We start from the raw sequence: 24,842 nt of genomic DNA, 5'->3' as shown, positions 1-24,842 counted from the left end.
CAAAATGCCCTAGGATTTAGAAAGCGCTCAGCATTGGCCTAGCATTGCCCCATCTAAGTCGAACAGGAGTTTCATCACTAACTTTTGAATGGGGTCAATTAGAACAAACACCCACTCCCTTTTTGCCTGTATCATTCCCTAATTTAGAATGTAAACATTTTAGGGGCAGATTTTCAGAAAGGTGTGAGCCGAATTTGCAATGCCTGGACTTTGATGCATGTATCCAAACTGGGATTTGTATATACATGTTTGCACAGCTCTGGGTTGTTGCATGCCCATTGGACCTTGCATGCATTTTTGAAAAAATCCAGTCTTGTGTCTAAAGTGCCATGCACACCTGATATTGCAGAAATGTTAATTAATACCCCAACTCAGATTCTCTCAATGTTTAACTGTTCTAAAAGGTGCTGTCTCAGCCTGTGAAAGCCCCAGCATGCACTTTAGTTTGCCACGCTCTCCATGGTGTACTACTTTCCAAAGCAGAGGGCAAATGACAAACTCCTATTGCAATATTTAACAATCTTTCAGTCAAGCAAGCAAACTCTGGGTGGGGAAGGATGGAAATGTCAGTTAGTGGAAGAATTTAAGAAAAGAAATAGAAAAGAAATAAACAGCAGAAGAGTTAGGTTGCATAGTCAACCTTTAACATTGGTTATCTGGAAACTGACAGGGGACTTAGCTTTCCCAAGTATCCATGTGAGGAACTTTCTGCACTCGTACCTCCCTCTTCCATGCATCAGCCCCCTTCTTTCCCAGTCACCACAAAAAGTCACAACGGAAGTTAGAGAACAAAAAGTCACTAGACATGTGAACAATAAAAATGGGGCTGTCCCAGGCCAAAAGAGTGCTAAGATCCTTCTGAACCACTGTTGTTGGACAGGGAATAGAAAGGAAAGCACACAGCACACTTCTAGCCCTAAACTCAAGTACACTGTTTACAATTGCTGTCTGGAATTTCTTTGCTCCAATTCTTCTGTGCCCTCTCCAATCCAGCTTCCACCTCCTACTCTCCACTGAAACTGCTCTACCAATGTCTCTAATGACCTCTTCCTAGCCAAAGCTCAGAACTAGTACTTCGCCCTCATTCCCCTTGACCCGCCAGGTACATTTGACATTGTTGGCCACACTTACTGAAATTTTTCCCTCTCTTGATTTCTGTGACCTGGTTTTCCAGCATGTCCTTTGGAGGCCCCTCCAACTTTCTGATAGGGCTCCCTTTCTCTTCTCCCTCTATACCGTCTCTTAGGGTAATCTCATCTGCAAACACAAACTACCATTCTCTAGGCTGGCAACTCACAAATATACCTCTACTCCAGACCTGTCTCCTTCTGTCCAAGCTAAAATCTCAGCCTGTCTCTGACACCTTTTGGATGTTTGGTCCTTGGCTCCAGCTCTACATGGCTAAAACAGAGTTCTTAATCTTTCTCCCCAGCCTCTCGATCCCTATGGCTAACACCACAATTCTACCTGTCACTCAGGCCCGTAACCTGGACGTCACTTCAACTTGGACCTCTCTAGGTCCTCACATCCAGGCTATGCACAAACCTTGTTGATTCTTTCTGCAGAACATCACTTTCCTAACCACTTACATAGATAAAACTTGTCCAGGCTCTCATCCTCTTGGTTACTTCAACTTTCTTCTCTTTGGCCTTGACAAATGTAATCTTGCCCCACTCGTATCTGTTCAGATAATTTTCCTAACCCATTGCTTTGACCATGTCACCCCTCTTTCACATTCTTCCATTGATCCCCCCTTCTCTATTGCATTAAACATAAGCAACTTGTCTTCACTTTCAAGGCTGTTCAGGGGCTATCTGGACCTATCATATCTCATTCAATATTGAGATGTCTACTCCTGCTTCCACTGTCCACTTGTTAAATTTTCGAACAGTAACCTTCACACTTTGTCCTCATACTTAAGAGGAGCTGACTGTAAACAACTGTGAAGTTACTTTAATTATCCTCCTTCAGAAACCCTCAATATTCTCCTTTGCCGTGATGCCTACAAAAAACTTGAGGGTTAGGCTACTGGTGAGCTGAGACCACTGCCCATCCTGCTGACCAATATTGTCTCATTGTTTCCTTATGCTCCCTCATCTGCCATCTCATCATATCCCCCGATTGGATGCTCTCTGGGGCACGAACCATCTTTTTGTTCTGTGCTTGTACTCAACGGGGTCCTGAGCTATGACTAGGGCTCCTAGGCAATACAGTAATACTAAACGTTTTAATGCAGAAAAGGCATTAAAGCTGATATGCTCCCTTCTAATGAGCAGAGGTAAGAACAACTCTCAGTAAACTGGATGTGTGAGAAAGGAAGACAAGACAAGAGTGTCTATGCAGAGTGTTCTCATTCATATTCCTTTTGGCTGAGTAGTCGGAAAAGCACCATGAGGCTTTGGCACAACTCCCAATATTCCCAATTTCTGAGCAGCTTCAAACATAAAATAATTGAAACAACCTGCTAGGGAAATATTTCTTTCCCGCAAACATAGAATTTTTCCTGATAACAGTGTGCTCACGACATAACATGACACAAAGTGTGAGGAAGGAAAGTCAAATATATAAAATTTTTAGAAAGATTTGCATTTTAAGAAGAGCTATGAGTGTTTATCAACCCCATCTGCTATTCATGCCACCACTGGTTTATAGGTATCATAGCAGACGTGAGTCTCATGGAGAGATTTGAAGGTAGTGGCTTTGTGGATCAGTTCAGAGGGAATTGATGCATAAGAAGCAGCACAGAAGAGAGTTTGTTTCATGTTTGTACATGAAGTTAAGAAATGAAAAGAAGAAGCAAAAGCCAGATGGTGAAAGTGAGGAACGGATAGTGGAGACAGAGTTTGCAATGGGCCTTTCAGCTGCTTTACCTCACCTTAACACTTGATACTGATATGGAGGGAGCCAGTGGAGGGGCTCAAATGGTGGTGCTGAACAGGAGCAAAAAAAATGTTATACAGATGTGATGATCTGGGGTATAAAGATTTGAGCTGTCACATTATTCATGAGTAAGGCTAAGATTTTTTCATGGAAGTCATGGAAATCACAGAATCCGTGACTTCTAGCAACCTCTGTGAATTCAGCCCTGTCAGCTGGGAGTTGCAGGTGGTAGAGGGGACCTCGCAGCTCCCAGTGGCTGTGGGAGCCAGGGCCTCCCTGTAGCTCCCAGCTGCCGCAGGTGGTGATGGCCTCCTCAGAGCTCTGAGTTGCTGTGGGAGCCCCCAGCAGCTCCTGGCTGATGCAGACTGTGGGGCCCCCTTGAGCTCTTGGCTGCCATGGGGGTGGGGGACTGGGAGCTCTGAGCCCCTGAGGGTGGCAGGGCCTCCAGAGGGGGCAGGGCCACTGCGGGACTAGGGGTCCTTCAAAGCTCCCAGCAGGTGGTGGGGGCCCCCAGAGCAGCCCCCACAGCTACCCAACCTCTGCAGGCGACATGGGGACCCCACAGCTGAGCTCCCCATTTTGTCAGAGGGATATTTTTAGTAAAAGTCAGGGACAGGTCACGGGCTTCCGTGAACTTTTCTTTATTGCCCATGACCTGTCCGTGACTTTTACTAAAAACATCCCTGACAAAATCTTAGCCTTATTCATGAGTGGGACATGCAGCTTTTCCCAAACAAGTGCTGATAAAACCTCTATACCACACCAGCATATAGAGGCCACGTATGTAATAGCCAAAACTCAAAGTGACATACACATTCATGATTTTAGGGTCCAGTTCAGAGGCTAGAAGCAAGTGGTAGGCCCCATCAGCTCCCTTATCAATAGCATAAACCTCTGCAGATCAGATCTTCAGCATCTCAGTGGTAGAGAATTGAATAAACTACCTGTCCTTGTCTTTGGCTGGGAACGAAAACTGTACAACTGGAAGGAAAAATGGCAGCCTTTAGAAGCCACTCAGAGGTTTGCAATCATTGGAGGCACCGCCAGACGGATTATCAAGTCAAGTAAGGCAGTCAGAAAATGATCTATTAGTTGTAGAACTGGAGCAGAATTTGTCCAGGGATCAAGCCAGACCCACTTCCCTGCTGGGAAGATGAGCATGATGGCATACCTACCAAAGTTTTGTCCCTGGACCTTGTTCAGGGCTCCATTGTTTGTAATAATGGCAATGTGATATACCCAAAGCGCTACAAGCTCTGCTCTTGTAGCTGAAAGGGAGAAGGAACATTTTTGTCTCTGGTCTAACCCCCAAGTCCAGGATGCTGTGTGGGTATAGGTCTTATGATCATTTCATAGAATCACAGAATATTAGGGTTCGAAGAGACCTCAGGAGGTCATCTAGTCCAATCCCCTGCTCAAAGCAGGACCAACACCAATTAATTCATCCCAGCCAAGGCTTTGTCAAGCCGGGCCTTCAAAACCTCTCAGGATGAAGATTCCATCACCTACCTAAGTAACCCATTCCAGTGCTTCACCACCCTCCTAGTGAAATAGTGTTTCCTAATATCTAACCTAAACCTCCCCCACTGCAACTTGAGACCACTGCTCCTTGTTCTGTCATCTGCCACCATTGAGAACAGCCGAACTCCATCCTCTTTGGAAACCCCCTTCAGGTAATTGAAGGCTGCTATCAAATTCCACTTCACTCTTCTCTTCTGCAGACTAAATAACCCCAGTTCCCTCAGCCTCTCCTCGTAAGTCATGTGTCCCAGCCCCCTAATCATTTTAGTTGGCCGCCGCTGGACTTTCTCCAATTTGTCCACATCCCTTTCTTAGTGGGGATGGGGGGAGGGAACAGACCAAAACTGGACAACAATACTCCAGGTGTGGCCTCACCAGTGCTGAACAGAGGGGAATAATCACTTCCCTTGATCTGCTGGCAATGCTCCTACTAATACAGGCCAATGTGCCATTAACCTTCTTGACAACAAGGGCACACTGCTGACTCATATCCAGCTTCTCGTCCACTGTAATCCCCAGGTCCTTTTCTGCAGAACTGCTGCTTAGCCAGTCGGCCCACAGCCTGTAGCAGTGCATGGGATTCTTCCTTCCTAAGTGCAGACCTCTGCACTTGTCCTTGTTGAACCTCATCAGATTTCTTTTGGTCCAATCCTCTGATTTGTCTAGGTCACTCTGGACCCTATCCCTACCCTCCATCATTTACCTCTTCTTGAGCATATTTTGGACCTTCTGTTTCAGTGCCAGCCTTTACTATTGCTCAGAGCTTTCCTAAGATGTAGTGGAGAGAAACTGACCCGATAATTGGCAGTCTTACTGCCATTCACGAGTTCCCAACAGTAGCAATGAAGAAGGCGAAGACTAGTCAGCTTTCACTCTGCTAGAGCTTAGGCAGAAGAGCTGTTTGCAGACTCAAGTCAACAGCTCTGCCATCAATTAACTCTGGTTCCTTTTGAAAGGTTTACTTCATCTGTGCGGCCAGATTTCTTTTATTTTTAAATGATATCAGAGAGTTGATGGCTCTCATCCAACTAAATGTCTAACTGCTGCAAGTGAATGGATTTTGTGTGTACAAAGAAGCACACCAAGAAGTAAATGATCAGAGCAGTGCACTCAATGAAGTAACTTTCTGAAATATATTACGAAAATCCAGAAATGTAGTCTGTGCTAGAACCTGTTTCAAAATAGTGATCCATAAAATGATTCCTCAGCAATCACAACTGCAGAAAGTGAAGCTAGAATGTGTTTTGTTTTTAAACAATACTCCAAGTAGTATATCATTTTCAAATAATGCTGTTTTCTCTCCTTAGTATTCTCAGATGAGCATTACAACTGCAGTGTCTTTGTGGAACTCTTCATAAAAAAATTGGTGGAAAAATGGCCCAGCCCTGGATAATTTTACCAAGTGAGCCAGCATAAAACAAATACTGATTTTTTTTTTTTTAAATCTCAGCTATTGAAAGGGCCAAAAGTGTCTGGATGGCAAGGTTTTTAAAGCCACCCCCAAGCAATTAAATATATGACTGCAAAGTCAGTCATACGAAATGAGTTCCAACCAATTCAAACCCAAACACCCTTTTACAGCATCTCTTAGACAGAATGCTCAATGGGGTGTCCCAGCATTTATTATTACAGCCCATTACAATGATCAGGAAAAGTTGTTTGGAATGAAACATGGCTTGTTTCTCCAATCACATAAGGATAAAGACAGCTTTTCTATTTGAGGGACTTACTATTTTCTAATTCCTTGTTTCCCAAATTACAGGGTGCATGCTGTAGAAAGTATGAAGGCACAGCTGGGGGAGGAAAGGGGTATACATACAGTGGCATCGCAAACTCTTCCCCAATACTGCCCTAATGCTGCAGGGGAGAGACAGGTTTTATTTTCCTGAAAGGGGACTCAGATTTCAGAAGTTTGAGAAAGGCTGCTCTAATTTTTAATTTGCACATATAATAGCCAAGTCTAATGTCTTGTCTTTGTAAGTCAAAGACTTCTAAACCTTCGTGTCAATAACCATCAGGTACCATTCTGACAGCAATGGCCTGTTCTGACAGCAATGGCCACGCAGCTACAGGGAACCTCAGGGTGTGGGGCTCTCATCCTAAAGATTGAGTGAAACTAGTGGGATGCTTGCTGGTTGTGCTTATGTGCTGTATGATCTGAAGTATAGGCTGCTTCATGCTACCTGAGCAGTCTAATGGAGGCAACTTGAATCTCATGAAAAAGTAAAAATTCTCCTCTGTTAGCCTCAAGCTGAATCAATGGAAACCTCCACCCTCCATTTCCCTATAAGCCATACCTATATTCTGGATGTTACTTTCAGCTCACTGACAGGATGGAACACCCCCATCCCCATCCCCTCCCCCTGTGAGATGGCATAGAAGTCTATGGCAGATGGGGATGGGTAAGATAACAATACATGTTGAATCTTTGGGCTTTGCAGTCAAGGGAGGTGCCATCTAATGCCTTCACAGTGGGCAACAGAACTACTTCAACTGGTCCTAATAAAGATATATTTCAAAACCTGCAAGCTTGATACACTAGCCAGTGTTAGGGATTAAATTTTCACAATCATTGTAATAGAAAAACATTCTTTACTCTGCAAGTGTGTGTCTTTACAAATATATATTTATGTATTTAAGCCCATTTCAGGCCATAAAAACCCTAAAAACAACCAGTACCTTTTCAGCAAGAGAAACTGCAATCTAGAAATCTGAGGTGAAAGGCACCCAAATAAGGGCTGCTTTGGCGCTTCTCTGAAGGCCTCTACTTAGCATTTTGAACTATCTCAAATCATGTCAGGCTTTCATTTAAAAGAACAGGCTCCATTCAGTCCCATCCTACCACTCTCTGTATGAGGTAAACTGGAATCACTTTTACATAATTGCTTATTGTCTTAGAAAAGGGATATTGCATCTGGAAGACCAGCTTTTCCAAGAATTGTTGATGATCAATGGGTTAAAAAATAAGATGCCACTTATGGACCCAACGTTTTTGTGCCATCGTCTCAAAAGAAAAGCAGCTGATACTAAAAAGCTATTCCAGATACATACAAGATCAAGCACTAGAGCTGGTCAGAAAATTTCAGTTTCTAAATGGGAAAAGTTTCTGCAATGTTGTTTGCATAATTTCCCCCTTTTCCTACCAGCTCTAAAACAACCTTTAAAAAACCAACTTTGTGTCTGTTGTAACAGTGCGGAAGTCCATCCAACTCTTGTGTTCAAGTTCACTATCGCTATATTTTAGAAAATCTGCTGGCAAATAAAACAGTCTCAATTTAACTTAGCAAAAGTGATATCTAGAAAATATTCAACATCAAGAGATCTTACAAAAAAGTCAGACTACGAAAGCATTCTAAGGCACAGTGTTTTGGAAGAAGTGCTTTCTCCCATTGGCGTTGCTTTATACACGTAGTGTGTGAGTAGGTCCAAGTGATGCATGGCGCTGGAAGTGTATGCACTGTCCCTTCTCAAGTAGCATATGGAATCCATGCCTGAAGCTTCAGACATAGGCTCCCAGAGCTGCATGGAATTCCGTTAGACATTGCACTAGCTGCTGGAACTTGGGTCTTTCCTCAGGATCTAGGGCCCAACAACAGGCCATCACAGCAAACCTGAAGACAAAAAACAAAGGGGAGACATCAGAAGACGACAGCTAATCATGACACACACAAGTGTCAAGAACTTGAGTAAAGAGAGATCCAACCACCAGCAAGGATTCTTTTTTCCCTATTGTTTTTTCAGAAGTAGCATATCTGGAGTGACCAGCAAAGGTACTACTACTGGAGGTGCTGATCTGGTTTGTCAAGAGACAGACAAGTCAAAGGCAGTCCAGGAGCAGTATTAGGATAATTTGATAATGGCAATTAAAATGCTTTAAAAACACTATTTAAAGAATTTCTGTAGGAGGCTACAGAGAAATGGAATTTTGGGAAGACAGAAGAAGGCAGGCTGAGAAAAGGAAGGTAGCCTGGAAGAAAAATACTAGTTCCCTTTACTTATTCCACTTGAAAAATTTCTGAGTATGCCCTTTAAATTATGCTTTTTTTTTTTTTAAATGAACATTTAACACAACCAGGTCAGGATGACTGAATTGAGACTTCCTCTATCTATAGAAGTAGCATTCTCTGCTTGCTCTGAATTTAAAAAAGGTTTCCTGAAAAGTGGAATAAAAACCACTCTCCCTCCCCTCTCCTAATAAGTCCACACTTACAGTTCATCAGGGCAGTTGATTGGTTGAGCTATTCTGTATCCATCCTTTAGATATGCAGCCATCTCAAAAGGGTCAATATCCACATATGGAGTCTGCCCCAAAGTCATCAGCTCCCACAGTGTTACTCCAAATGCCCACTAGAAAAAAAAGTGTTATATGCAGCAGCAAGTTAGCAGTACAGTAGGGTTTAGGGAGTCTGCCAGCTTCAGTTCCCTCACAAAATTTGTCATGCACACTAAACAACTATTTAAACTTAGTGTGTGTTCCTCATATTTTTGATAAGGAAGATAAGAGAGCTTTATAAATGGGGAACTCCTGTCCTTCCATGTTAAATGCGGTGCTGCTATAATTTTTCTCCCAAGATAGGAAAGTGACTTTTCTCATTTACATCACTGAACATTTAAATAGGAATAACAACCTTAGAAAAAAGAACTGGTTCTAATTTTCAACAGTAACAGATAGCTCTGACAGCACCAAGCTTTTAAACACACAAATACAAAATCACAAAATGTATATAGGATAATAAAACGCTGCTTTTCTATAAAGTATTTGATCTGAAGATTTTACAAACCTTAAAAACACTAAGTTTAAGTAACAATGTACAGTAGAGTTTACTTTGTAGAGAATGCAACAAACAATTACATTTACACAGGACTTTAGATTTTCACAACACTGCAAACCAATCCCCACAACAGGTTTGGTGAGTTAGCCCTGGTCTACACTATGAGGTTAGGTCACATTCAGCCGCTTTAGGTCGATTTTATAAGCAATGCGTCTACACAACCAACACCGTTCCGCTGACCTAAAGGGCTCTTAAAATCGACTGCTATACGCCTCCCCGGCGAGGAGAGTAGCGCTAAAATCGACCTTGCTGGGTCGAATTTGGGGTAGTGCAGACACAATTCGACAGAATTGGCCTCCAGGAGCTATCCCAGAGTGCTCCAATGTGACTGCTCTGGACAGCACTTTCAACTCCGATGCACTAGCCAGGTACACAGGAAAAGCTCCGGGGAAATTTTGAATTTCATTTCCTGTTTGGTCAGCGTGGCAAGCTCAGCAGCACAGGTGACCATGCAGTCCCAGAATCACAAAGAAGCTCCAGCATGGACTGAATGGGAGACACTGCATCTGATTACCGTATGGGGAGAAGAATCTGTGCAGGCCGAACTCCGATCAAAAAGAAGAAATGCAATTATATATGCCAAAATCGCACAGGGCATGGTGGGGAGAGGCTACAACAGGGACACACAGCAGTGCCGCGTGAAAGTTAAGGAGCACAGGCAAGCCTACCAAAAGACAAAGGAGGCAAATGGTCTCTCTGTGTCAGAGCCCCATACATGCCGCTTCTATGATCAGCTGCATGGCATTCTGGGGGGGACCCTACCACTGTCCATGGACACCTGCAAGGGAGGAGTCTCACGCAACAGGGAGGAGGATTTTGTGGATGAGGAGGAGGAGAATGCGCAGCAAACAAGTGGAGAATCTGTTCTCCCTGGCAGCCAGGACCTTTTCATCACCCTGGAGCCAATACCCTCCTAAGGTGGGTTCCAGGACCCTGAAGCCAGAGAAGACACCTCTGGTGAGTGCACATTTGTAACTATACTACAGGGTTTAAAAGCAATTGTGTTTAATGTTTGATTTGCCCTGAAGAATTGGGATGCATTCGTGGCCAGTACAGCTACTGGAAAAGTCTGTTAATGTGTCTGGGGATGGAGCGGGAATCCTCCAGGGACACCTCCATGAAGCTCTTCTGGAGCTACTCTGAAAGCCTCTGCAGAAGGTTTCTGAGGAGGGCTGCCTTATTTCGTCCTCCACGGCAGGACACTTTATCATGCCAAGCCAGTAGGAAGTATTCTGGAATCATTGCAGCACAAAACATGGCAGTGAATGGTCCTGGGTTTTGGTCATATTCAAGCAACATTCGGTCTATATCTTTCTGCGTTAGCCTCAGGAGAGTGATATCATTCATGGTCACCTGGTTGAAATAGGGGAATTTTTGTAAGGGAACAGTAAAAGGACCTCATTCATGCTGGGCTGTTTGCACTTGGCTAAAAGGGATCATCCCAGAGAATAGCCACGCAGTGGGGTGGGCGGAGGGGTGTGCTGCACATCCACCCCAAAACCTCATCCCCTCCGTTTAAATGGCAAACCCAACCAGCATTGCTGGTTATGGGAAAGGAGAGCGCTGCAGTTTGAAACCATTCCCACATGATATGAAGGCGGAAGAAGCCAACCCTACGTACCTTTGGCTTACCATGGCTGCCTGGAAACCGAATTCTGTTGCCCAGCCACGTGTGATGTGTCACCATACCAGGAGGCGCTCAATATAAAAGGCAAAATGCGACCTTGTACCTAAAGCACATGTACTGTCTGTTGTGAATTGCTTGATTCACTGTGAAAGGTTCTCCCTTTTCTTCTCAGAAATGTATCATCTTAAATTTTATTCTCCCTTTTTATCCCCCCGCAGGTGCAAATGTTTCTATGCTCCCCCTATCATCTCCGTCCCTGAGGTTATCGCAGATTAGAAGGCAAAAAAACCGCACTCGCAATGACATATTTTCCAAGCTCATGCAGTCCTCCCGCACTGACAGGGCACAGCTGAATGCATGGAGGCATTCAGTGACAGAGGCCAGGAAAGCATTAAGTGAGTGCCATCAGACGACGCAGGAGGTGATGCTGAGGCTAATGGGGGAGCAAACGGACATGATGTCTGGTGGAGCTGGTGGTAAGGCAACGAGAGCATAGACCGCCGCTACATCCACTATATAACTGCCTGCCCTCCTCCCCAAGTTCCATATCCTCCTCACCCAGACGCCCAAGAACGTGGAGCGGGAGGCTCTGGGCACCCAGACACTCCACTCCAGAGAATGGCCCAAGCAACAGAAGGCTGTCATTCAAACAGTTTTGATTTGTAGTGTGGCTATAATAAGCAATGTGGCCTTCTTCTTTCCTCCTCCCCTACCTCACCCGGGCTACCTTGTCAGTTATCTCACTTTTTTTTTAATTAATAAAGAAAGAATGCATCGTTTCAAAACAATAGTGACTTTATTTCCTTCGCCAGCTGTGATCGAAGGGGGGAGGGTGGTTGGCTTACAAAGAATTAAAATCAACCAAGGGGGCGGGTTTGCACCATAGAGAAACACACACAACTGTCACACTGTAGCCTGGCCAGTCATGAAACGGGTTTTCAAAGCCTTTCTGATGCGCAGCGCGCCTAGCTGTGCTCTTCTAATCGCCCTGGTGTCTGGCTGCTCAAAATCAGCCGCCAGCCTCAACTTCCCACCCCGCCATAAACGTCTCCTCCTTACTCTCACAGATATTATGGAGCACACAGCAAGCAGCAATAACAATGGGAATGTTGGTTGCGCTGAGGTCTGACCTAGTCAGCAAACAGTGCCAGCAAGCTTTTAAACATCCAAAGGCACATTCTACCACCATTCTGCACTTGCTCAGCCTATAGTTGAACAGCTCCTGACTACTGTACAGGCTGCCTGTGTATGGCTTCATGAGCCATGGTAGCAAGGGGTAGGCTGGGTCCCCAAGGATAACTATTGGCATTTCAAAAAGAAAAGGAGTACTTGTGGCACCTTAGAGACTAACCAATTTATTTGAGCATAAGCTTTTTACAGCTCACTTCATCGGATGCAGTCAGTGGAAAATACAGTGAGGAGATTTATATACACACAGAACATGAAAAATGTGTGTTTATCATGCACACTGTAAGGAGAGTGATCACTTAAGATGAGCTATTACCAGCAGGAGAGTGGGGTGGGGGGAGAAAACCCTTTGTAGTGATAATCAAGGTGGGCCATTTCCAGCAGTTAACAAGAACGTCTGGGGGGGTGGGGGGGGGGAAATAAACAAGGGGAAATAATTTTACTTTGTGTAATGAAGAACGTCTGAGGAAGGGGGGAGGGAATAAACAAGGGGAAATACTTTTACTTTGTGTAATGACTCAGTCATTACACAAAGTAAAACTATTTCCCCTTGTTTATTCCCCGCCCCTTCCTCAGACGTTCTTGTTAACTGCTGGAAATGGCCCTCCTTGATTATCACTACAAAGGGTTTTCTCCCTGCCCCCCCACTCTCCTGCTGGTAATAGCTCATCTTAAGTGATCACTCTCCTTACAGTGTGCATGATAAACACCCATTTTTTCATGTTCTGTGTGCATATAAATCTCCTCACTGTATTTTCCAAAAACTGCATCCGATGAAGTGAGCTGTAGCTCATGAAAGCTTATGCTCAAATAAATTGGTTAGTCTCTAAGGTGCCACAAGTACTCCGTTTCTTTTTGCGAATACAGACTAACATGGCTGCTACTCTGAATATTGGCATTTCAACATCCCCAAGGGTAATTTTCTGGTCTGGGAAGTAAGTCCCTTCTTGCAGCTGTTCGAACAGCCCAGAGTTCCTAAACATGTGAGTGTCATGCACCTTTCCCGGCCATCCCACGCTGATGTCAGTGAAACGTCCCTTGTAATCCACCAGTGCTTGCAGCACGATTGAGAAGTACCCCTTGCGGTTTATGTACTGGTTGGCAAGGTGGTCAGGTGCCAAGATAGGGATATGCGTTCCCTCTATTGCCCCACGACAGTTAGGGAAGCCCACTGCAGCAAAGCCATCCACTATGACCTGCACATTTCCCAGAGTCACTACCCTTGATAGCAGCAGCTCAATGATTGCATTGGCTACTTAGATCACAGCAGCCCCCATAGCAGATTTGCCCACTACAAATTGATTCCTGACTGACTGGTAGCAGTCAGGCGTTGCAAGCTTCCACAGGGCTATTGCCACTCGCTTCTCAACTGTCAGGGCAGCTCTCATCTTGGAATTCCTGCACTTCAGGGCGGGGGAAAGCAAGTCACAAAGTTCCAGGAAAGTGCCCTTACGCATGTGAAAGTTTCGCAGCCACTGGGAACACTGTGCAGTCCCACGAGCCTGTGCTTGTTTGCTGGGCCCAGAATCAGCGTTCTACTGTATCAACCTGCCCACTGCCACCATGATGTCCCAATTGCCACATCCCGTGCTTTCAGGAACGTCTGTGTCCATGTCCTCCTCACAATTGTCCTCGTGCTGGTGGCTCCTAACCAGGTTCTGCACATATTGCAGATAATGAGGAAGGTGTTTACAATGCTCACAACAGCAGCGCTGAGCTGAGCAGGCTCCATGCTTGCCGTGCTATGGCATCTGCACGGGTAACCCAGGAAAAAAGGTGTGAAAGAACTGTCTGCTATTGCTTTCACGGAGGGAGGGGAGACTGACGACATGTACCCAAAACCACCCATAACAATGTTTTTGCCCCATCAGGCATTGGGAGCTTAACCCAGAATTCCAACGGGCAGCGGAGACTGCGGGATAGCTACCAACAGTGCGTCAATGCTAGCCATGATAGCTAGCTCCGTGAGTCAATGCTAGCCATGGTATCAAGGACGCACTCTGCCAACTTAATGCGCTTAGTGGGGACATACACAATCGACTGTATAAAATCGCTGTCTAAAGATCGACTTCTATAAAATCAACCTCATTTCGTAGTGTAGACATACCCTTAGTTACTAACTTTGTACGTTGTTCAGCGGATGTATCACAGGGCATGCCAGCCCTGAAGTGCCCCCTTCTGACCATACTTGGCACTGTAGGCACTCCCTGCCTCAATTTTCTCTCACCAGGTTCTCTCCCTCTCAGGGGTTCACACAGCTCAGCCTTCAGCAACTTTGGCTCATGGGGCTGTTTCACTGCCATGTAGACTTCTGGGCTCAGACTGGAGCCTGAGTTCTGGGATCCTCCCACCGCAGAGGGTCCTAGAGCCCAGGGCTCCAGCCTTAGCCCAGAAGTCTAAACAGCAATGAAACAGTTCTGCAGCTTGAGCCCTGCGAGCCCAAAAAACTGCCAAGGGATGTAAACCCAGGGTTTTAAAAATACAAAAGGACTGATAGTCAATGGACGCTGTTGAGAGTTTTGAAATAAGCAGAAAATTTAGGAAACCGCGTAAAGAGGTAATTTAAGTAGAACTACTTTATATAGTGACAACGTAGTTGTTTCCCATTTTATAACTATATTGTTTCAGAAAATTCACATAAAAGGAAAAAGACCCCATCTATCCTGGAAAGAAAACAGTATAAATACATGGCTCCTGATGAACTATATTTTTTAAACTCTTTGGCTGACTGCTGTGGATGAGAAAAAACCTTGTAGGAACCATTTAAAAAAATCAGCTAAGCCATGGGAAAGAAAAACAGCTAAAGCAGGTTCAGCATAACGTGTCTGAACTATATTTAAACTGTTAAAGCACTGATTCCTTTTTCTCAGTGCAGACAAAACTTAAAAGTGTACAACAGACACCACTACGTATAATGTATTACATGCAGTTGATACCTAACATTTGTTTTTGGAGGAGCAGACAGAAGGGTATAGATCTGTAAAACAGGATTAAGGTAAACATTAAGAGGGAAGTTAGTTAGGGTGAATAGGCCTTTCTTTTCATGTTCCTAAAATGATGAAGGAATGTTGATTTGGGCACATTATAGTATTCTAGTAGTTAGCTATAGTACTATCAATTTATTATTAACATGATCTACTATATGTTAAAATGTATCTGCATTTATTCTGTATAGTGCAAAACATTTATGTATTGGATGTTAAAGGGGCACATTTAAATCTGTAGGAGCTCTGAGAGAGACCCTACTACACTCTGATCTCCTTGCTCTATTACAGATTTTGTTGGACAGACTTCAGCCTCGAAGGCGCCGTTATAATTATTCTTCACACCCCCTGAGAATAAGCCTCTAATTCTGTCAATGCCAGGAAATTCATTAACTACCCTGTTATTTTTCAGCAGTGATAAAAAGGAGTGTTGTAGACTGGGGAGTTCCAGGGAAGGGGCTCAACAGAAGTGGTGGAGCTGATAAGTACAGTGTTCAAGTGGCTAGGGGTGAGTATAAACCATGTAGCTTCAATGCGCTATTTTATATATTAGAAATGATACACATGTACACATCCATGACAACAAAAGTGGCAAGACATGCACTATTTTATGTTCACCATGGCTCATGGTATCTCCTAACCGAGAGCACTTCACTAGTCCAGGGTAAAATTTCAAGATTACTTAAGTGATTTAAGTGCCCAAGTCCCACAGAAAGTTTAGGACACAGATACTAAAGTCACTTACACTTGAAAATTTTACCTCTAGTCTGATCTTCACAGAACACGTTCACACTAGTGAAGGTTTAATATTGAAGATGAAATGGATACATTGTACTGATTCCACTGAATACAGCAACTCCAGCCAATGCAGGCTATTTCAGATGATAATCTACTCAAATTACAAAACAAGAAGGCTTTAGAAGAACTATATTTTTATGCTAATATAGAAATAACACTGAAGTGGAGCTGACCCTTTTTCAAAGTCTTGTTTACTAACATAGGAACTATGGCAATATGCAAGAGAATGGGAAACTTCAATGGAATACGAGTTATGTACACACGCAGTTAGAAAATTTGAGAAGACTTCTAAAATAGATGGGACATGAGGTTTCAAAAAATGCACAACACCTCACTGCATCAAAACTGTAAAGGTGACATCATTAAATGGAAATTACTCTATGGCAGGAAAACCAGATCACATGGCTGTGTCGTTTATCACTGGCTAGTGCTCAAACTACTGCACCCAATCTTAACCAAGATTCTCCACAGTCGCTCTTACTATTGGTTGTTGAAAAAACAGTTCTTTCCAATATCTCTGGTTGTTGAAAGTCTTAATGAAGGAAAACGTGTAAGGCATTAATCCTGCAAACTGATCAGCACTCGGCAACCACCAGTATCAATAGGAGCGAATATTACTTAGCATTGCATAAGAGTTCCTTTTCACTTCTCAGAATAGGACCTTCAATAAAAAACCCAGGGCAGACTGAAAAGAGCAATTTGATCTCAAACTGGTAAGGAGAATTTTTTTAATACATGGTATGGTCTATATGTCAAGGATTTACAGACTGGACAGTTGTGTTGGGGGATAAGAGCAACAATTTAATAGCTTGCTCTATGTGATGAATGTATTGAAGATGTTTAGTGTAAAAAGAATACTAATATACACTAAATGCCCTATGCATTAAATTCACAAGTAATGTGTCTCAAGGAAGTGGGAATTCAAAATGTAAGGGTTTGTACAGTATATAAATTCTGAACCATTAAGATTACAAACAGCTGTATGACAAGCTGAAGGCCATCAGGGTAATGTGCTCAAGAAACACTCAAGCTTACTTTTCAGTACTGCTCCTGTGTGCGAAAATTATTCTGTTGTAGGTCTCACACACTTCCATTCTGAGAAGACAAGCCAAGAAAAGCAGTGTCATAATTACCACTGGACACTACAATCAGGGCTGGAAGGGACAGTACATCTTAGATTCACAGAAAACAGAATTCATGAAAACGCCAGTTCCTAAAATCAGATGAACTGTTTAGAAAGTTTCAGGATTTAATCAGCAAGTCCTCTGCTCATCTGTAGGTCTCTAGATAGAAGCCAGGCTATTAAAGGGTAGCAGTGACCAAATGTCAGTAACATTTCATAATTGTTTAGTATGTATTCCCTCCTCTACTTTAGGGGACAGGTGTCCGCGTCAAACACACTACTACACTTGATACTTTTGCTGGCAATCTCAAAGGTGCCAAAACACAATGGAAAAGGAGTGAACAATCCTGTCGCCCAAAAGGTGATCCCTCTATGTTAGGGCTGGATACCATAGACATGGCAGTGCGTGGTGGAAGCAGGTACAGCTGCTGTTCTGGGTATGTATGTTATGCACAGAGAACTTCAGTCATCAGCACTGTCAATTCAACTCCTTTTTTCCATGAATAAACTGTGTGAAAAAGGCATTTAAAGGAAGAAACCTGTATAACTATATATTGTTTTAGAGAACGTAAATATAACTTACCACATCACTAGCACTGGAAAATTCATTGTTAACCAAGCTTTCAAGAGCCATCCACCGCACTGGCCTGTTTTCATTATCTCCCAGACAATGATAATCCATGGGGAATAGGTCTCGGGATAGTGCATTGTCTGTAATCTTGACCTGAAGTGCATCATCAATGCTGATTAAAAGACAATAAGAGCATTTAGTTATGCGACATATGAACTATTTACAGTTATGTTAGTGCATCTTAAAAAATATTGTATATATAGGACTTCACAGATGAGCTTGATCATTTGTTATCAATGTTTTAAAGCCTAACATTTTCCCAGATCACGATACTGCTATGCTGCAGTTACCACTAAGTACGTATCAGTTAACTTCAGGATAAAGAGATTTCAGAATTTTTTTTGGCTGCGAAAAGATGAGCAATAGAAAGTCAGAAGTCTCAGACATAAAATAAAACCAATTGTTTTAAAATGGGGAAATGTCCAGTTAAAATACTCAAACAACTTTCTCTGTCCCTGTAACAACCAACTTTCCCAATTCCCTTCTTGCTTCCTTGCAGACCGATTTTACAGAATAGTAATTTAGGATTTCTCATATCTGATGAAACAAAGGTTCCATCTAATAGGTATTGTGCCTCTGACCATTGTCTGTATGAGATGCTTCAGAAAAAGTGCAAGAAAGCCTGAAGCAGACATTTATGGAATAACCTCCTTACAGAGGCAAAGTTTTTTCACTTGCAGGCTAATTTACACTCTTTAACATGAGGATTTGTATTCCTTCCAAACTTTTTTTAAAATCATTTAACTGTGGATATTCTGATAATCCACCTACGCGTCTAATCCTTTTGCATAGCAAATCCTGCTATGCTCGACATTTTATGGTAGTGGTTCTCAAACTGGGGGTCGGGACCCCTCAGGGGGTCACAAGGTTATTACCTGGGGGTCGCGAGCTGACAGCCTCCACCCCAAACCCCACTTTGCCTCCAGCTTTTATAATGGTGTTAAATATATAAAAAGTGTTTTTAATTTATAAAGGGGGGGGTCCGCACTCAGAGGCTTGCTTTGTGAAAGGAGTCACCAGTAAAAACATTTGAGAACCAGCGTCTTATGGAAATGAGATCCACAAACTAACTACGCTTTGTTTAAATTTCCTTTTATCAATTTTAAATTTGCCTTTCAATTTAATTGAATATCCTATTATTCTTATGAGGAAGGATAAGTAAAAATTCTTGATTTATCTTCTCTACACCATTTATTACTGAGCATACCTGTCACATAGCCTCTTATCCATCTCCACTCTAACATAAGCAGTCCCAAACTTTTCAATATCTCTTCATATGGGAGATATTCAATGCCTTTAATATCACGTCACATGCCTCTGAACTACATCTATTTCTGTTTTATCTTTTGAGATATAGTGACCAGAATTGAACACAGCGACCTAAATTTTCAGAAGTGACTTGATTTTTGGCACCTCAATTCAAAGAACAAAAAACTAAACTTCACACAGGTTGGCAACCTGCTTTTAGAGAAAAATCAGGAATTAAATACACTTTAGAACATAACACTGACTATGGAGTTGCAAACAGGTGACTTCATAATGTTTCTGTTTTATAATTCTATTTTTAATTCTTGTGTCAACCAATTATATTGGTAATTAAGTGAGGCACTATGAGGATCACTTTTTATGCCTATCTAAAGATATTGCAACATTTGCTACCCTCCAATATAACAGATTATATTAGATCAAGATTGTACATATTTGTTAACGTTTGAGCCACCTCATTCTAAAGTTACTACAGCTCCTCCTTTTTTTGCATCTCACACTGATAGTACCAGAGGAGATGCCTACTCTTTTCAATATCCTCTGGTTGAGATCAATGCAAAGAAATCATGTATTTTCTCTACAGTGTTATTTATCTTCCTTAATGACTTGCTTTACTTTCATAAGAACATAAGAATGGCCATACTAGGTCAGACCAATGGTCCCCAAAGCCCAGTATCCTCTTTTCTGACAGCAGATAGTGCCAGATGCTTCAAAGAGAATGAACAGAATAAATAACTTTATCAAGTGATCCGCCCCATCATCCAGTCCCAGCTTCTAGCAGTCAGTTATTTAGGGACACCTAGGGCATGGGGTTGCATCCCTGACCATCTTCGCTAATAGCCATTGATGAACTTATCCTCCATGAATTTAACGTTCTTTTTTGAACTCACCTATACTTTTGGTCTTCACAACATCTCCTGACAACAAGTTTCACATGGTGACTGCATGTTGTGTGAAGAAGTACTTCCTTATGTTTGTTTTAAACCAGCTGCCTATTAATTTCATTGAGTGACCTCTGATTCTTGTGTTATGTGAAGAGGTAAACAGCACTTCCCTATTCACTTTCTCCACGCCATTCATGATTTTACAGACCTCTATCACATCTTCCCTTAGTTGTCTCTTTTCCAAGATGAACACTCTGTCTTTTTAATCTCGCCTCATATGGAAACTGTTCCATACCCCTATTAATTTTGGTTGCCCTTCCTTGTATTTTTTCTAATGTTAATAGATCTTTCTGGTAGTCCAGTGTTATTCTTTCAATTTTTTAAAAGGCTTAGACATCTTGAATCTGGAAAAATACTGTATAATAGTGACCACAGGCTACCATCTTCTCCAACTTTTACTCATAAGAGCTCTTGAGGTTTCTGCAGATAGATTTCAAATATTTCAAGTCTGGATATGTGTTTATATAGCCTGTGGGTAGAGTATAAAAAATGTCAACCACAAAGCATTAGTTTCATAATCGCTTTCACACACATCTTGGAGTCTTGGCATGGTGCTTAGTTACTACACTGACATCTTTTTACCCAAGTGATGTAATTTCATAATCCACGCTTATACTAGCTCTGCGTCTAAAGCTACTTATTTATAGAAACTGGAATTTCAGTGAAGATCGAGGAATGACTGCTTTATCAGGAATTTTTGAACTAGCTCTCTGTGAACCATGTATGGATGGCCATAAAGAAAACTGGAGTCAGTGCAAACACCATACAGTTAAGACTAAGGCATAAGGTTTTGTGGTCTGTGAGGGGCGAAGCTGTCAGTTATGGATGGACAAAGTTGCCTCACTTTTTTAATTGCCCTTGTAGCAATCCTCCAAGAGTTACAAATGCTGCTGGGGGCAGGGGGGGCCTTAACTGTCCCTTTCTATCCCTTCAAATACTTATCTAAATTTAATCTCAACTCTGAATTTTCTGAGTTTCTAATCAAGAGGAAATCAGATCAGACTTTTTGGGGAATGTAGAAGGGAGCAGGGCAGGCTGTGACATTTTGTTTATTTGAAAAAAAACCCACCAACTTCTGTCATGACTTTTACATTTTGAGGGCTCTTCCCATAGGGAAACTGTTTCGAGACCTGTTTTTCTCTTCCTTTAAACGAAAGCTAACATTTTCATTAATCATTTAGCCATTTTAAGAATCTACCAGGGAACAACAAACCATTCTGATATTCCTGATGTGACAGAGAAAATCTTCTCATATGCTCCATCTAAACAGCGCACTAGATCTCACTAAATCCTTTTAAACTTGAAGTCTAAGAAACATTTTGAGACATGATCAGGAAAAAAAAGCATTAAGAGTTTTCAAAACATAACTAAAACTTATTTTTCTGTATCCCATCTCAAAAATAGTTCATCTGATTCACTTCATATCTGAACAAAAACCTATCTGCTAACCACAGACCACACGTGCAGCATTCTAAACATCTGAGGATATGGTTTGAGGTGGGAAACATCAGATTTGTAATGGAAAGCACATGTCAGTCATAACCATAGACAGGGTACAATCTGGCTCCATAATAGTCCTTTAAGACACAGTACTTACACACAGTTTCTAGCAGCCAGATCTTTGTGAATGACCTCCCTTCTGGCTAAATAGCTCATTCCACAGGCAATCTGAATAGCCATATGAACAAGATCCTGCTGGGAAATTGCCTGCAACAGCACAGAAAAATTATTAACATCACAAAATCCTACAAATAGAGAGTTCAATGTCTGCCATGTTGGGTATTTTTTCTCAATTTCAATATTCATTCATTTCCATATTTTATCTCATTTACAAAAAACTATCTGCAACCACTGGTTCTCCAGGACACATCATCATTGCTCCGTGGTATTTCTTGATACTTATTTCAAATACTTAACCTTTAGTTTCTGAAAATGCCTTATTTTTAGCTCTAAATTGGCTTTGAAATATTTCCTAGCTTTCATTTTCCTTGTCACCAGTTTTTCACACAAATCAAGGATGGACTGAGACAAAATGGTATCTGGATCCACCAAAATTTCGGCCACCCTGCTACACACTTCTCTGCATATTACTCACAAAAGTAGCACTCGTTTTCAAGGAACAGACCACAACCAAATATATAAAAGGAGCAGCAGCCTCTAACTTATCATTCCTATCCACTGATGAAGACAGCAGGTCTCAACATCTTTGCTCCATATCCCTTTGTAACTTTGACAGTGTTAATTAATGGGGAGCATTGTAGTGGGAGTGTTTAATTTTAAAATGTAATATATAATGTGCAAACATTATGTTACTGCATGTTGTCTGCGCTTTGAGACATTTACTACTTCCGCTGGCCTGCTTTGGGATACTGACACTGATTTAGCATTGTATCATTGCCAGGGCCCTATGTATACTGCAGAATCCACCGCTTCCCACAGATGTGTGCTTCAAGTGCCCAGCTCAAAACTTCTGCAACAGTTATGCCATTTCTATGCAAAGTTCTGAGGCAACATTAAAAATCTGAGACAGAATAAAGAGTGAAGGAGGAATGGCACTCTCAAAGGAGGACTCAGGTTTTATGGTGTTAAGCATTTCCCACTTTCTTACTTTATTTTACATTAAAAGAAAATATTGTCAGAGCTAGTTAATACAAGTCAGTTGTGAAAACAGTCTGTTTGGATTAACAGGGCCTTAAAGCAATAGTACATAAACTATTATTAAACTGGATTAAAACAGTATGCATCCGATGAAGTGAGCTGTAGCTCACGAAAGCTTATGCTCAAATAAATTGGTTAGTCTCTAAGGTGCCACAAGTACTCCTTTTCTTTTTGCAAATACAGACTAACACGGCTGTTACTCTGTAAACTGGATTAGTGTTTTACTGCAGACTTTCTTTGGCTCATGGGCAGTGAGTCCTATGTGAAAATTCAGAACACAAACTCCATCAGATGGGCTAATATCTGGATGCCTGGGAAGGAGACAGTGTCAGTCTGTAGACATTTGCAATTTAGAGATCAAGCCACAAAGCAAAAGCAGACACAATCATAGTCCCACAGTTGCTCACAGTACAGTACCTCTGCAAATTAACAGGAAGAAAGTCCCTGACTGCTTGGTACTTAGTGTACAAAGCAAGGATGACTTATTGACCTCAGTGAGCCAGATAGCCCATAAAAATAAAGTAAGTGACAAGTCAATTATCTAGAGAAAGCCAGGCAGTGTTGTGAGAGAAAGATTAAGAGGAGTATGATGGAAAATTATCTTAACAAAATACAGAGGCATGTGTGTGTTATGGTTGATAAAATCCTTTTTCATTCAGATTTTCCGCTTACAAATGTTTTGTTCCATTTCATTTCTGTTTTAGACAATTAACATTTACTAGGGCTGTCAAGCGATTAAAAAAATTAATCGCACTGTTAAACAACAACAGAATACCATTTATTTAAATATTTTGGATGTTTTCTACATTTTAGAATATATTGATTACAGTTAAAACACAAAGTGTACAGTGCTCACTTTATATTTATTTTTGATTACCTGTATCTGCAATGTAAAAAACCCCCCAAAATAAATAGTATTTTTCAATTCACCTAATACAAGTACTGTAGTGCAATCTCTTTATCATGAAAGTTGAACTCACAAAGATAGAATTATACACAAAGAAAACTGCATTCAAAAATAAAACAATATAAAATTTTAGAGCCTGCAAGTCCACTCAGTCCTATTTCTTGTTCAGCCAACCACTCAGACAAACAAGTTTGTTTACATCTGCAGGAGATAATGCGGTCTGCTTCTTGTTTACAATGACAGGTTTCAGAGTAACAGCCGTGTTAGTCTGTATTCGCAAAAAGAAAAGGAGTACTTGTGGCACCTTAGAGACTAACCAATTTATTTGAGCATGAGCTTTCGTGAGCTAGAGCTCACGAAAGCTCATGCTCAAATAAATTGGTTAGTCTCTAAGGTGCCACAAGTACTCCTTTTCTTCTTGTTTACAATGTCACCTGAAAGTGAGAACAGGTGTTCTCATGGCACTGTTGTAGCCAGAGTCTCAAGATATTTACACACCAGATGTGCTAAAGATTCATATGTCCCTTCATGCTTCAACCACCATTCCAGCAGACATGTGTCCATGCTGATGATGGGTTCTGCTTGGTAACAATCCCAAACAGTGCGGACCATCGCACGTTCGTTTTCATTATCTGACTCAGATGCCACCAACAAGACAGTTGATTTTTTTTTTCGGTGGTTCGGGTTCTGTAGTTTCCACATCGGAGTGTTGCTCTTTTAAGATTTCTGAAGCATGCTCCACACCTCGCCCCTTTCAGATTTTGGAAGGCACTTCAGATTTTTAAACCTTGGGTTGAGTGCTGTAGCTATCTTTAGAAATCTCACATTGGTACCTCCTTTGTGTTTTGTGAAACCTGCAGTGAAAGTGTTCTTAAAATGAACAACATGTGCTGGGTTATCATCTGAGACTGCTATAACATGAAATATATGGCAGAGCAGGAGACATACAATTCTCTCCCAAGGAGTTCAGTCACAAATTTAATTAATGCTTTTTTTTTTTTTTTAAACAAGCTTCATCAGCATGGAAGCATGTCCTCTGGAATGGTGGCCGAAGCATGAAGGCGCATACGAATGTTTAGCACAGTGGTCCCCAACGCGGCACCCGCCGGGGCATTTATGTGCACCCACTGTAAGGGCTGGTGCCAAGGAACGAAGAGGAGAGGAGCGCATCCACCGAAGAACCTGCCACCGAAATGCCGCTGATCAGCGCTTCTGGCGGAGAAGCTGCCGCCAAAATGCCACTGAATGCTTCCGGCGGAGAAGCTGCCGCTTAAATGCCACCGAGGAGTGCGGCCACTGGAGAAGCGTCATCACCAAAATGTCGCCGAGAAGCGTTGCTGCCCGCCACACTCTTCTGAAGGCATGAATGTGCTCTTGGCCACAGGAAGATTGGGGACCACTGGTTTAGCATATCTGACACATAAATACCTTTCAATGCCAGCTACAAAAGTGCCATGCAAATGCTTGTTCTCGCTTTCTGGTG

At 42.2% G+C, this 24,842-nt stretch overlaps 1 protein-coding gene across 4 annotated transcripts in view; it reads right to left on the bottom strand.

Annotated features, from left to right (window-relative positions):
• Nucleotides 1-6,973: 6,973 nt before the first annotated feature.
• Nucleotides 6,974-24,842, bottom strand: part of RYK (receptor like tyrosine kinase) — a 152,691-nt gene continuing 134,822 nt past the window's right edge. For 2 of the 4 annotated variants that reach the window (XM_037909810.2, XM_037909809.2), the window contains exons 12-15: nt 21,392-21,501; nt 17,537-17,696; nt 8,612-8,748; nt 6,974-8,012 (exon numbers count right to left, since the gene is read on the bottom strand). In XM_037909810.2, coding sequence (XP_037765738.1) covers nt 7,901-8,012; nt 8,612-8,748; nt 17,537-17,696; nt 21,392-21,501 — 519 coding nt within the window. In that variant the 3' untranslated portion in view covers nt 6,974-7,900. Of the gene's footprint in view, nt 8,013-8,611; nt 8,749-13,861; nt 16,926-17,536; nt 17,697-19,932; nt 20,264-21,391; nt 21,502-24,842 lie in introns of those variants that run through there. The other 2 variants (XM_037909811.2, XM_037909812.2) reach the window with 2 other exon arrangements.

Source organism: Chelonia mydas, chromosome 9, assembly GCF_015237465.2.
Source record: "Chelonia mydas isolate rCheMyd1 chromosome 9, rCheMyd1.pri.v2, whole genome shotgun sequence".
Classification (NCBI taxonomy): Eukaryota; Metazoa; Chordata; order Testudines; family Cheloniidae; genus Chelonia; species Chelonia mydas.
Note: the sequence above shows the minus strand (reverse complement) of the source record. Positions and strands in the feature narration are given on the sequence as shown.